The sequence below is a fragment of the Oculina patagonica genome, chromosome 2, assembly GCF_052425735.1.
Source record: "Oculina patagonica isolate OP01 chromosome 2, crgOcupat, whole genome shotgun sequence".
In the NCBI taxonomy this organism is placed as follows: domain Eukaryota; kingdom Metazoa; phylum Cnidaria; class Anthozoa; order Scleractinia; family Oculinidae; genus Oculina; species Oculina patagonica.
The window spans coordinates 4,703,760-4,717,995 of record NC_135759.1 but is presented as its reverse complement, the minus strand read 5'-3'; the positions used below and the strand labels follow the sequence as shown (position 1 = coordinate 4,717,995).

At 38.7% G+C, this 14,236-nt stretch overlaps 1 protein-coding gene across 1 annotated transcript in view; it reads right to left on the bottom strand.

Moving 5' to 3' along the window:
- The window catches only part of LOC144642726 (protein FAM184A-like), a 14,306-nt gene extending 104 nt beyond the window's left edge, over positions 1–14,202 (bottom strand). Inside the window, exons 1-12 of the mRNA XM_078501773.1 lie at positions 13,019–14,202; positions 10,408–10,589; positions 8,675–9,211; positions 8,038–8,159; positions 7,206–7,356; positions 5,977–6,189; positions 4,941–5,094; positions 3,856–3,983; positions 2,960–3,144; positions 2,619–2,765; positions 2,099–2,216; positions 1–778 (exon numbers count right to left, since the gene is read on the bottom strand). The exon at positions 1–778 is cut by the window's left edge and continues 104 nt beyond it. Of these exons, the coding sequence (XP_078357899.1) occupies positions 497–778; positions 2,099–2,216; positions 2,619–2,765; positions 2,960–3,144; positions 3,856–3,983; positions 4,941–5,094; positions 5,977–6,189; positions 7,206–7,356; positions 8,038–8,159; positions 8,675–9,211; positions 10,408–10,589; positions 13,019–14,159 (3,360 nt within the window). The 5' untranslated portion in view covers positions 14,160–14,202 and the 3' untranslated portion in view covers positions 1–496. The remainder of the gene's footprint in view (positions 779–2,098; positions 2,217–2,618; positions 2,766–2,959; positions 3,145–3,855; positions 3,984–4,940; positions 5,095–5,976; positions 6,190–7,205; positions 7,357–8,037; positions 8,160–8,674; positions 9,212–10,407; positions 10,590–13,018) is intronic.
- Between the last annotated feature and the right edge of the window lie 34 nt (positions 14,203–14,236).

The window sequence follows — 14,236 nt, the reverse complement described above, 5'->3', positions numbered from 1 at the left end:
TTGGTTCTGGTATTTACAGTCTATATTGTACACTTTACATAACCTATGGGGTCTATTATGGCTACATGATACAAGCCAAGAATATATACATAATTTCTGCAACAATATTACACGATTAAGTTATTAATATGTAATATCTAAAATAACCAGTTCACTTTTCTGTACAATGTGACTCCCAAGATGCAAAAAACAAACTTTGTCAACAGATCTGTCACTATTAATTTTAATACTTGGTTTCCGTTACAGAGCAAGCTATATACATGTATGTAATGTGTTATGATGATAACAAGTGATCAGCGTCAAAGAAGTTCTACTTTAGATAAAACCACAGGCCACAAGAATGTAAGAGGGCAGTCACATCCTTGTAATCTACTACATACCACAATAAATTGTGTGCACAGCACTTGTTTGTTAAAATCAGGGCATAAAAAAGGATTATAAAATAAAACATAATTTACATCTTCAGTTAAGGCGTCAGAATGAAAATTACAGTATTTTAATAGACGGTTGTTTTTCTGTGTGGTGGTGGATCTTTAGGTGGCGTAGGCGGCAATGGTCGGCTACTGTTAAGTTTTTTCTCATGGACTGGCATGTTAGGAATTGGATCTAGCCTTGATGAGCTCGTGACAAGTGAACTGCCGTGTCGCATTCCTTCCTTGCCTGGTTTTGTTTTGGCCTGAAGTGGGTTTATCACGCCAATGTTTGGTGCCGCTTTGAAAACCTTGTTGAAATTGGTTTCTCGGTTGAGCAGCTCCATTTGAAAATACCTCTTTTCATCCTAAAAAAGGGAGAAATGAAATAAGAAAAGTGAATAATTTCCCATAACAATCCTTGCATGTGATGATCAGACCGTGTAAACACACTCTCTAGATCTGGATGAACTCCGCAAATGCCCTAACCACCTCCCATGTTGCACAGTATACCGTAAAATTCCGGTTATAAGCCCCCCCCCCCCCCCGGTTTTAGGCCCATCAACCTGGAAACAAAAAAATACATTCGGTTATAAGCCCCCCTGGATATAAGCCCCCCTCTACTGGATGACAGTACTGATCAGGGCTAAATGTTGCTTTTTGTGCGTTTTTAACTTAAAAACGTATTTCGATCAACACTTCTGAGGCTTGTTTCGAAACGTTTTTTTTAGTCCGCTTATAAGCCCTCCCGAATATAAGCCCCTCCGCTTATAAGCCCACTTAAAAACCCTTACGAAGTTGTATAAGCCCAGGGCTTATAACCGGAATTCTACGGTATACTAAAACAGTGGATACCGTTTTTGGCGAACACTAATTGGCTACTCAAACTCCAGATATCCTTTGCTATTCACCTCCAACTAACGGGCGAAATTTGTAATCGTTGACAGGAATAAATAAGTCAAAAATAACCCCTTTCGCGTTATGTTATCCCACTGTTTTAGCACATTATACTAAAAACAACTATTTACTTCTGAACATTAATTTCAGTTTTATTTGACTGATCCTGCACATATCAACAACATGCGCCCTACATTTCATTTGTACATCCATCCATAATTAATCGACTGTGTAAATTTCGCGCGCGCTCGTATTGCGTTTGTTTTTCGTATGGCGCAACACGCTTTTTAACATCGGCATTTTTACATTACACTGAAGAAGGGCTCTGCCCGAAACGTCTGTAAATATTAATTTTTTGACACCTAAAAGAGTTTTTTCTCGAATCTTTTTACTATTCACCTCAGTGTTCGGCATGGCTAGCAGTGGATATTTACCTTGCTCGGTTATCCACCACTAGCCACCTCCACTTCAGGGAATAGTTGTCAACTATTTCAACTTGGCAAGTTTTGATTAATCTTTATATCTTTTTTTGATAACTTCTGTATGCTACAACTGCCCATTCGAAATGCAAGTTAAGGATTGACAGTCACTGGATCCGGAGAGCCAACATGGACTAAAATTTTTTGACAACTCTGTGTCTCACAGTTCTTTTACTCTGATTGGCTAGTTCACATGAAAACATAAAGAAAGTCATCAAGTAGCAACAGTATGTTAACACAACTAAGTCGTATCAAGATTTTTGCATTGCAGAACAAGTTTTTAAAATAAAATACATGTTATTCACTACTTACCACAAGTTTCTTCATGTCCAGTTCCCTCTCTGCCAGAGCTCTCTTTAGCTGCTCAATGACTTCCAAGTCTTCTGGACGTGACTGTCGACTTCTGTATTTGTCTTCTGCCTCCTCCAGCCTGTTGACAAACAGATCCATTTTAAACCACTCTAAGAACATGATACACATACAATATAGATACATGCTAATAAACACACAATTAGACTACGAGCCCAAGTTGATTGAGAAAATAGTCAACAAGGCACAGATGAGTGGACTATTGCTCATAGAAAACAAGGGTGAGTAGTCTAATTATTTTAGAAGAAATTGTGAAGGCTTGCAGTCCAAAACCATCAATTTTATGTACTTCTAAGTAAAAAATTAAGAAAAATATTGTTCCTTGAAAGAGCAACATGCATGCAATTGTGTTCTATTGATCTGCAAATAGAAAACATTGTAAGAACCAACTAAATTCGCAGATTTCCAATAGAACAGGACTTAGTTTCTGCTATAAAAAATATAATCATGAATGGATATTTACATTAATTGAAGAGCAGAAATCTTGTCACTAAGAAGTTCCTTGGCTCTATTAAATTCTGTCAGCAGGGCTTGAGTCTCACGTAGATGATCTGCCGCTAATGAGTCAACCTCTTTCTGATGTGCTTTAGCCAAATCTTCTTCACGCTTCCTGTGGAACGGAACAGAACAGATACCACAGATAAGACAAATTAACCTTGTCTAAAACAAAATAAACTAGGTTAAAAAACCTAGTTTGAAAAAAATTACCTTAAGCTAATTTCGACCTGTAACACACATACCACTGACAACTGCGCTTAAAAAAAATAAAGCCAAAAACTCCTTGTTTTCATTGGGCAGTCTCACCTGATTTGTGAGTTAGCCTCTCGTCGGACACTCAGTATCTCCTGTCCTTTGGCTTGCAATTCACGCTGAAGTTCCTCCACATTGTTTTTAACCTGGTTGATCTCCTCGTCCAGTTCTTTAATCTGATCCTGCCTTTGTTCAATCTCCAGTTTTAACTCCTCAATTTGATTTTGGTGCTCAGTTTCCTAAACAAAATTCAGAAAACACAATGTAAATTAAGACTATTTCACCTAAGTGTAGACCAGGCTTTATAAGAGAGCTAGAAGAAGGTTATACACATACTATAAGTACATGTACTGCTGCTTGTATCTAAGCGTGAATACTTGCCGCCAAAACGTGATCTAACTGAGTATCAAACGTGGCATGATTCGTCATCAAACCTTGAAGTGTAGGAGACTGTAACGGCAACTTTTGCGCTCAAAATGCTCGCCATAAATGAGTACAGGCGAAACTTTACACCAGAAACTTGTGATTCAAGTGAACCTGCAAATGCATATTGACATAGATCAGAATCAATTTGTCGGAAGAAGTCTTCATATCCAATCTTTCCGACATTTCGAAACCGGTATGTGTTAAACTTTTGGCGTGACGATTCATGCCATGTTTAACACTCAATTAGATCATGTTTTGGCGGCAAGTGTTCACGCTCAGATGCAAGCGGCGGTATGTGTACAGTAAGGTACTGAAGGTACAAATTTCTGGCAGCATGGGAGCGAGGGGTGTTGTAACCCCCCTCAGGCCACCCACTGGTTTTGCTTATAATGCCACATTCTATGCCACATAAATTACTTTAACTGTTGGCTCATGGCATCTCCGAATTATCAGTTGACAGAAACCTTGAGCTCACACCCTAACAATTAAAATGCTGAATTGTATTTTAAGTGCCAGACACTTACGTCTCTAGAGTGCATTTCATTGGTTCGTTGCAGCTGAAGTTTCATTGCCGCTAGTTGAACTTCAAATTCCCTGTGCAGTCTCTGCATTTCTTCCTGTTGGACACGCAGCAACTCACTCCTCATGTTTTCTAAGAAAAGCACATAAGACGCAGGTAAGTCAGATTTCTTAAATTATTTTCTGACCACACAAACTCCCTGTCCCTCCTCCCAACCCAATTAGCACATGTACATTGGTGTATAAACCTTTACCGCATTGCAGTGTATATTATGTGTACCACTAACTAAATGCAAACATTAATTTAAGGTTGGTGACTGGTCAATATTGTCAGTTCGAGAGGCGACATTATTTTGAGTAATCAAAATCTAATTTTATTATGTGAACAAACTCCCAAGTCGATTTTGCAAAAGCCAAGTTCCTTTATAAAATTTAGCGTGTTTTGTATGAATGCAGGTTAGATGCCTTGTGCCGTTTGCGCCTAGTAATTTTCTTTGTGTCACTGTACAAGGAGTACTTTAGAAAGCGATGCGAAAATTAAGCCTGTTAGCAGATTACAAATCATTCCTTTTTTCAACGTTTTGATACTATTCTGTTGACTTTTCGAACCTCTTAGCCAACTTTGGCTTTTTCGCCTCCCACACTACGAAAGGGGGGGGGGGGGGGTTCAAATGTGCGTGTAAACAGCAAAATGATTCTCGTCCCGGATTGCTCACGAATATTGATAATTGTTAATTATTCATCAGTTGAGATTGTAAAAAGCACCGATGAAACAAAAATATATAAAAAATTCTTCAGACCGAGCATTTCAGAAATGCACAGTGTAAGAGAGTGGTCTGAGGCCAAAAACCTGACAATGTCACTTGCCTGGGGAAACAAATTAATTGAAAGCTTCTGAGTTATAATTTGGTGGAAGCAGTGGGAATTTGACCTGTTTAAGAATACCTAGCTTGCTGACACCTTGCCTTAAAAATTAACCAGAACCACATGAAACTTGGAATCCAGGTGTTGTCGGCTATGTATTGAAACCATCAAAATTTACCCTCATTGACAAAAAACATTACCGGTACTTGCTTTTAATCAAACCAACCTTGATCATCTTCATGCTGAATCGTCAATTCTTCAATGTCTTTTACTCTTTTCTGTTCAGCTTGGGATTTGACGGCATCTATCATGAGCTTGTTGGCCTGAAGTTGGGAAGTGATCTCATCTCTGTGAGCCTTCTGTAACTTGTTCTCATGTTCCTGAACATAAAAAAATAATCTTCTTAATCTTCCAAGGTAAATTCTACATTGAGCCAACTGGCCCATACAGCCTGAGATTATACCAGTTTCCATAGCCTTAAGTGAATAGCGGTATTTTAACTCCCCATGGATGGGATGCTAGTCCATCGCAGGGATACCCCCCCAGCATTAAATTCGCCGGTACCCATTTATATACAGCAGGGTGGAGAGAGGCACGTTGAGAGTTAAGTGTCTTGCCCAAGAACACAACACAACGACCCCAGCCATGGCCAGAGCTTGAGCCCTGGCCACTCGATCCAGAGTCTAGCGCACTAGCAATAAGGCCACTGTATCAAGTGGGAGGCGCGGTGGCCTGATGGTTAGCGCGCTCGCCTCCGAGTCGAACGGCCCGGGTTCGAGGCCTGGCCGGGCGTTGTGTTGTGTTCTTGGGCAAGACACTTTGCTCTCACAGTGCCTCTCTCCACCCAGGTGTATAAATGGGTACCGGCGAATTTACTGCTGGGGGGTAACCCTGCGATGGACTAGCATCCCATCCAGGGGGGAGTAGCAATACTCCTAGTCGCTTAATGCTACGGAAACCGGGATAAGCTCCGGCTGTATGGGCCTCATGGTTCGGAGACAGACTTTACCTTTACCTTTATCTACCAGCAAGGATTTTTCAGTAGAGATCCCTTTTTAATATATCAAGTCTGCATTATGCCAAGTAGCCCATACAGGCGGAGCTTAAATCCCAGTTTCTGACTAAAACAGTATTTCTACTCCCCCATGGATGGGATGCTAGCTCGTCCATTGCAGGGTTACCCTCCAGCATTAAATTGCCGGTACCCATTTATACAACTGGGTGGGTGTCTTGCCCAAGAATACAACACAGCCAAGCAATACCTTAATTTCTTCGTCTTTCATTCCCTCTAGTTTTCGTAACTCTTCCTTGTGTTGTTCTATCATCTCTTCAAGTCGCTTGCTGTGTTGAAGAGATAAAGCAGCCATTTCTTCCTCCATGTGTCGTCTCTGCATGTCAAGTTCTTTGCGCAAATCCAGCTCAGTTGTTGTGGCACTGCGGCTTGCCTTTTCCAAATCACTTCGGGCTTCAGAAATCTGCATAAAACAAGTTAATCATGTTAATTTTCTTCTAAGTTGCAACTTTTGCTAAATAATAATACAAGGCTAGAAGAAATGCATGAAGTGTTCTTAGTGGAAACTCCTTTTCTGTAACTTGTCAAATATAAGTTACACATGAAAACTGAGTCACTTATTCAGCATAATAACAAGTAAGCAAGCAAGATTTATAGATCTGCACACCACTGATGGTATGTAATGATCATGAGTGTAACACACGGAGTTACGGTATGTGCATTAAAACTTTAGTTAAAATATTCTATTTACGTATACAAAAGTATTTTTTAAAATAATTTTACCGAGGATACATGCCAGATTATAAACTTTCAGTGTTATACTCAAGATTTGGAAAAGGCAATACAACTAATAAAAGTTATTGTAAAAGAGTCAGTAATATTTTATTAATTTTTTAAAACAATAATATTGTGCATATTAACAGATTCAAAAAGAAAAAAAAAAAAAAAAACAGATTCAAAAAGATCTTGTACTAACAAACTTCTTGGAGTGTTCAAGAATGCATTTCTTAGCGATTGCTAGATGCGCAACCTGTATAATAAAGAAGCAGTTGTGTAGGTCAACCTTGTGCGTCCCACTGTATATCAATATCATTATTCTCCCTAGTGTCAGATTAACACTTTAGTCAACTCTCGCCTTGCAGACACATTCCTATTACGGATTGGACACCCCGTTATAATTACGGACAGAAGTTGAAGTCCAGGCGAATAAGAATTACTGAAAATAACTCTCGCTACTACAGACTTTCTCTATTACGGACACCAAATGGTGGTCCTGAAGGTGTCCGGTAAAGAGGGAGTTGACTGTATACAATTTTGCTAGGAATAATTTTTTTATCAAGGTAACTTCATTTTTCAAGACTTGTCTCCTTGAATTATTTTGATCCACTTCAACTAGTATGACACATTTACTGCTTAGAGTTCAGTGTAGTATGTCAAGAAAAAAAGAACACATTAATCGGAGACAAAAACGATACTTACAGCTTTTCTCAGAGCATCAATTTTGCTCTGTAGTTCTGCTCTGAGCTCATCTCTCTGAATGTCTTTTATCTTTGTTAGCTCCTCAAGTGATGCTTTATTTTCTTCTCTGTGTTGTTCATTCAGCTGTGAGCGTAGCTTACTACATTCATCCCTAAAATTGTCAGGAAAAAAAATACTCAGTTACTAATAAGAAAAGTCTGAGTAACACCATGTACAATACTTTCTATCTTATCAATTTTAAATTTAGTAAAAATACAATGAGCTATGAAACGGCAAAACTTGAACTTATTAACCTTTTATATTTAGTTTCAAGTTCAAAATAAAACTGCCAGAGTTTATCCCAGTTCTGAATAATGTAAAACTAAAAGTATTTTAATTTCCTCCACCTGTTCCCCTAGTCCAAAGTAGGTTATCCCCCCCCTTCCACTCCAATTTTTTCTGGTTCAGCCAGCACAAGTTGCTAATTCCCTTGTATATTCCTAAGTGGAAAGAGGTACTGTGATGTCTAATAAAGCGCCTTTCCCAAAAACACAACACAGTGGCCCCTTCCAGGGCTTAGACCCCAGACCCCAGTTGTTCATAGCTAGGATGGATAACGCCATCCACTGGATAAATCACTATCCAGTGGATAGCATAGTATGTTTCATCAGCATTAATTCACTGAATAGTGATTTATCAGGTGGATAGCATTATCCACGCTTTCAACAACGGGGCCCATGGCCAGCTGCTCAATCCAGGCCACTGTATCTTCTAGGTTAATTCCCTAAATAAAACTGAGACAGACTACTATTTTTTTCTCTGTCAAGAAACATCCTCTGCCTTAAAGACCCACCTTAATCTCTCACTCCATTTGGTATCCAGTTCATTCGTTAGTGATTCTAGTCGAGCATTCAAGTCTATTTCTTTGTCCTTTAGTGATTTGTCATGGAGCGCTTGAAGTCTGTACATTTCATCCTTAAAAAAAGAAAAATTGCAGAATGTAATTTCAAAACATTTGTACAGTCTTGAAAACGTTTTCTTGATGTCTGTTTAAACACAAGGCTGTAAGAGCGGTATCTTGATAAAAGGTCACATAGCTAATGCATAGAAAATATCCATACCCAGGGTTGTCAAAATAAGCCGGCAACCGGCACATTTCACCGGCTAATCTGAATACTGCGTTGGCTACTTGGAATATTAGTAGGTCAGTTCTGAGTGCGTGTTATCAAGTTCTGAGTGTTTCATAGCCCCCTACTTTTTGGATGTAACCTGCTACTCAAAAACTCACTGACAACCCTGCATACCCCTCCAATGGAAGAAAATTGTATTTTAGCACTGTTGAAATTGGCAACGTCATTTTTGTACTTAAATGCTTGGAGCCTCAAGAATCAGAAACAAAATCTGTGCATAATTCTTCAGGTTCAAAGCATAAAAGCATGCAAGCATCAAACAAACCAAAAATAAAAAAAATATATATAAAATGCCCTTACCATTGACTTCGCATACTTGCTCTCTGCTTCCTTTAAGTCATTCTTGGTTTTCTGTAATTCTTCTTTAGTCTGATTGAGTGCGTCCTTCAGACTGTCAATATGCGATGACGCAGATCCAAGTCCCCTTTCACTATCGTGAACCAGTTTCTCTAACCTCTCCACCTCTTCTTCAGTAGACTTCAACTTATTTTTCAAATCACTACAATGGTTTTCAAACTGCGCAATAACCTCATTTTTCTCCACACGTAATCTCTCGAGTTCTTCCTCAGACTTTTCCAACAGGTCTTTTTCCTGCTTTGATAACTTTTCCTGAAAATCTTGTTGCAAAGTCCTCACGTTTTTATTGTGTTCATTACCAAGCTTGGTCCTTGTTTCCTCAAGTTCTTTGCTATGATCCTTCTTTAACTTTGCTGTCACTTCTTCAAGTTCTTTTCTCAGTGACAATTCCTTGCTAGAAGACTGTTCACTGGCTCGTTTTAGCTCCGCATTATATTTCGATTCCAAATCTGCTTTTTCCCTTGAGAGTTTCTCGATTTCCTATCGAAAAAACAATGAAATGAGGATTTTATTTTTGTTACCTTTTTTATCAGCAGTACTTTGTTCTTTTAAGCCAAGCAGAGCAGCCATATTGGGAGAATAATATCCATATTAAAAACGCTTGAGTCAATACGAAGTTGATTGTATGGCTGCCTTTGCCACATTGTTCTCCCAGGGGGGAGGGAGGTTCTCTCTATAATGGCCTATACTGGGAGGCTCCGCCCTCAAGGGGTACCTTTTTCAGGCTTCAGGTATATAAAAGGGTAGGAATTTCACAAGTTTAGGTATACGAAAGGGTATGGAAATCTGTCATTTAGGTTTTTCAAAGGGCCTTTAATTAATTTTCGAACAGATGCAATTTATGGCTATATAATTTCAATTTATTAAGCGCTACATGAAAATGACAAGAAAACCACATGTTCTAAGTCTATACCATGTCTCTTAGGTATATGAAAGGGGTACCTTTTTTCAGGAAAAGGTATACGAAGGGGGTAAAATTTCTGTCAAAATGGTATATAAAATGGTAGGGGGTAAGAGCTCGGGGCGAAGCCTCCCCGTACAAAACTTTTTTGGACCCCCCCCCCCCCCCCACCGGGATTGTTCCCCATATTTTGCAAGCCAACATTGTTCATCACGCCAGTGAACATTATGCTACAGGTGTATACTATTAGCTATAGGCATTTTTTTAAATAACAGCTTTTTTACTAGGTAGGCATTAGCTTGCTGGGCATTAGATCTTATCAAGCTCTAAAACATTGTAGTAACAAACATCATTTGATCTACAATGTAGTTAACTTGCATTTATATATGCAGGGTTGTCACTAAGGGCCGGGTGCTGGCTAATTTCACCGGCTGAATGAGAAATTAAATCCAGCCAAAACGACACGTGAAAACAAAGACTTAGGTAAACTTTTAGAGCTGCCAAGGCCAGAAAGGCCAGCTGGGCTTGTTGGTGAGCCAGATAAGCGTTTTCTTAGCTACATTCACTGTATAACTATGTAAACAAAAAGTAGTTGATCTCTTAACAATAATATCTTTACCTAAACGAAAAATACCAAAATTATAGTCAGGAGTTGACATTAATACTCTTTATAAATTCTGACGCTGACTTATTTGAGCGTAAACAACGCTCATAATGTGCGCAAGACGTTTAATAAGTCAGCGTCAGGATTTATAAAGAGTATTAATATCTTTACCTGTTGAAGTCGTTTGACTTCAGAATCAGCTTGCACCGTGTGAGAACTAAACTTCTTCCCCAATTCATCATGTTCACTCTCAAGCTTGTTCAGTTTACTTTGCAGACTGGTAATATTGGCTTTAAGGTCCTTGATGGTTGTTTCCTGAGATAACTTGGCTGCATCAAGTTTACTGATTTGCACTATTAAATAATTTCAATTTGTTAGTCTGTGGACTGCACAGTGTACATGTGGAAATTACATTCTCTATTCTAAAATTATAAATTAAAGTGCCTCAACAATTCCTTAAAAGCTGCAATAATATAAACAATGTAGAGGTATAAAATTTTATGTTATTTTACCCTTGTTACAATCTGGTAATTTCTTTCGTTTTTTTTTCTGTTAACATATATTTTACAATGTTTATTGATCACGGCACAATGACAGGCCAGGGCTCAAACCTGAATACTTAATCCAGAGCCCAGCACACTACCATTAGACCACCGCTACAAGTTTGAGCTCTTTTTAGCTTACTTTTGCAAATTTGTATTTTTTTTTTGGACGGTAGTTTTTGGTTTAATTTTACTGTACTTTTTTACTAAGTTCTGTCTTAGAGCCCCATACATTGACTAGTAATGTTTTTTTTTGGTATGAATTCTTAGACCATAGATAGGCAGCTACATGCACGTAGCAATAAATGCAGGGGTTTCAATAAGTTTCGGCACAAGTGGGTAGAATATAAAAACAGGCGGGTATCAATGGAAGGCCCAACGGGCCTTCCCCCTCTAGGGGGGTCCGGGGGCATGCCCCCCGGAAAATTTTGAAATTCTATACTCTCGTAGGTGCATTTTCCTGCATTTTGGGTACTTTTAAGATTACTTTGTTGTATGTATGAAGTCAACCAGTGTAAACAGATCTGAAGAAAATTGTGTTACTCAGAAACAGATCTGAAGAAAATTATGTTACTCAGACAATAATGTCTATCAAGGAAGAGCACTCTTTTAATGCCCAAGTTGCCAACACATCTGAAACATGTGATTTTAATTTTTCGTATTCGAAATGATACGCGAACGTTACGCAATAAATCAGTGCAAACTTTTCAAGTTTCTAGGAAAAACCCTAACCTTTTAATGTATTCAACTTACCCTGCGAAGAATTGACCTCGTTTGACCTTTTTTTTTTTAGGTTCCGGGGCGAAAAATGCCGACAGCGTCTGTCTTTTATTTTTAGCGGCCATATTAATATTCACGCTTAGTCCCAGTCTCCCTCGATTTCAGAGTGCCTGGTAGATTTTTTTCGCGCTTTGAAACGATGATTTTACGTGTCATTACAAGACTTCGCTTCACCTTTTATGGTCCAAAGGACAGGGTAAACACCAGAATATCTTTTCTTTTTATCTTTTCTTTTCTTTCCCTAGAACCTGACAGGAATTTTATGAAATTTCTTGGTAGAAATTCGTAGCTGCGGTGAAATGATCTGGTCTGATAAGATATTCGCATTACGCTTCAAGCGGGTAGTCCGCCCATCACAAGCGGGTAGATCTACCCGCTACCCGGCTATTATTGAAACCCCTGAATAAATGGAAAAATGATATGAAACGTAACTTGTCAGTGACCGTAAGACCAGAGAGCATTAGAGTGTATGTGATGTTAGACAGTGGAGTTGTTATATTGTTAACATGTTATGTGACTGACAGTGGGTGCTGTAAATAAGTGCGTGAATTGTGGAATGTACTTGAGATGAATGAACTCACAGTTCGCCACTTTTAACCCAGCAATGGCAATGTCAAGAGATGGAGATTTGTATGCATCTGTTTTACAGAAACACAACGTTACAATGGCTTCCGTTACTTTTAAGGGACTCACGCTATATAGGGAAAACAACTGTCTAAATGCATGCGCAAGATGGCGTAAACTAAAGTAGTACTACGCTAGTGATACAGTTATCAATTTTAAAAAAGTGCAAACTGGAGTGGAACTAACCGCAAGCAAACTGAAGAACAAACGTCATGCGTTTTTTCAATAAATTTGTCATTTTGCATGTACATGTACATCGCTTTAACAGTTAATTGCGCCATTTTGCGCATGCATTTAGACAGTTGTTTTCCCTGTATAGCGTGAGTCCCTTAAAAGTAAGGAAAGTCGTTACAATTTGAATCCTAAAAAATGAAAATGTGGTCCTGTTAAAAAAAATGTTTCTGCAAATTAAATTAACATGATGTCTAGATATCGAAAACAAAATAAATTAAATCACAATAAAACATATAAAACCCCCTGTTGAGTTTGACTCCAGCCTCCAATGGTAAAGCAATGTGTTAAAAAATTACACCTGTACATGTTTGATTATGTAGTGTAATTTGGTTAACAATAAACGAGTACTATTGTGGAGAGATCAATTGTTAAAAACAATACGACTTTTAGTTGAACAATTTTTGATCGTGAATGTTCGATTCTGAAGTAAACACAATTTAAAATTCCACACGATGGCAAAAAATACATTGAATTTTCGACCCAAATCAACCTAAATACTGCCATGGCAATAAACAGAATTTGAAACTTTAATTTCTTCACAATTCCACAATGTCATTTCGTTATATTTTGTACTGTACACAAAATAAATTAAATTAACTCACTTGATTGCCGGGCGATTTCTGTCTCTTGCTCTTCGCAGCGTTTTTTTGATACAGTCAAATTATTTTCTGTATCCCTCAAACTCCTCAAAGCTCTGGATCCTTCTAATCTAGCTTCCTCTAATTGTTTCGCTAAATTTGACGAATCGCCCTCCTTGCCTTCAAGTTTTGACTCCAATTCGTTTAACTGTGCTTTCAAAATTGACATTTGCTGTTCTCCGTCACTAAGTTGATTCAATAATTCTGAAATCCTGTCCTTAAAGATTCTCTCTTGCCTGCTCCATTCAGATTTAAGTGCCTTTTCTCTATTTTCCCACTCTTTTAATTGCGACTCTTTCGAAGTCTCTTGCATTGCACGCGAAGCGGCGAGTTCATTTTCGTAAAAAGCCTTCAGTTTGTCCACTTTTTCTTGATATTCAGATTCAATTTTTCGCCTCTCCTCTGCAGCAAGGTCTCCAGAAGACTCTGCAAGAGCCAGCTTTTGCTGAAATTCTTTTTCAAGCTTTTGCTTTTCTCTCACAACTTCATCATACCTAACTCGGTGAGCTTTCATAAGCTGGTCAATTTCCTCATGGTGTTTACTCGTGAGTTGTTCAACAGCTTTATCTCTGTCTTCCTCCAGTAACTTCCTAGTGGCTTGAAAATCTTTCAAGCGCTCTTCAAACTGCTTTTTGGCGGCCAGCAATTCCTTTGACATGACCAGTATCTTATCAGAAAACTCTGATTTCAATCGAGCCTCATCTTCTTCGTTTCGTCGTTTGAACTTTTCAAATTCCGATAGCGCCTCTTCTCTTTGCAGACGTTCTTTCGCTAAATGCGACTCTAGCACATCAATCTTTTGCCTTTGCTCAGAAACAGCACCCAGCCTTGTTTTGAAATAGTTCATTTTTTCCTTCGTCTCCGCCATCAATTTCTGCATTTCTTCTTCGTGGGCTGTTTTCACATTTTCCAAAACATTTTCGTGTTCATCGTTCTTGGTGTTGAGCGCGTAAATAACCTTCGTAAGTTGCGCGATTTTTTTCGACATTTTAAGATGTAAGTCTGGAGTAACATCTGCACTAGAATTATTCCCATGGCTAGCCACATAAGTGCCGTTTCTATGCGGCATACTGTGGAAACTCGAAGCTGTCTTACTCGCAGCCATTTTGACTTCTTCTCCAGTGTTCCCAATGCGGTTACCATAGCTACGCGAATAAATAGCGCTCTGTTACCACTTCCAAA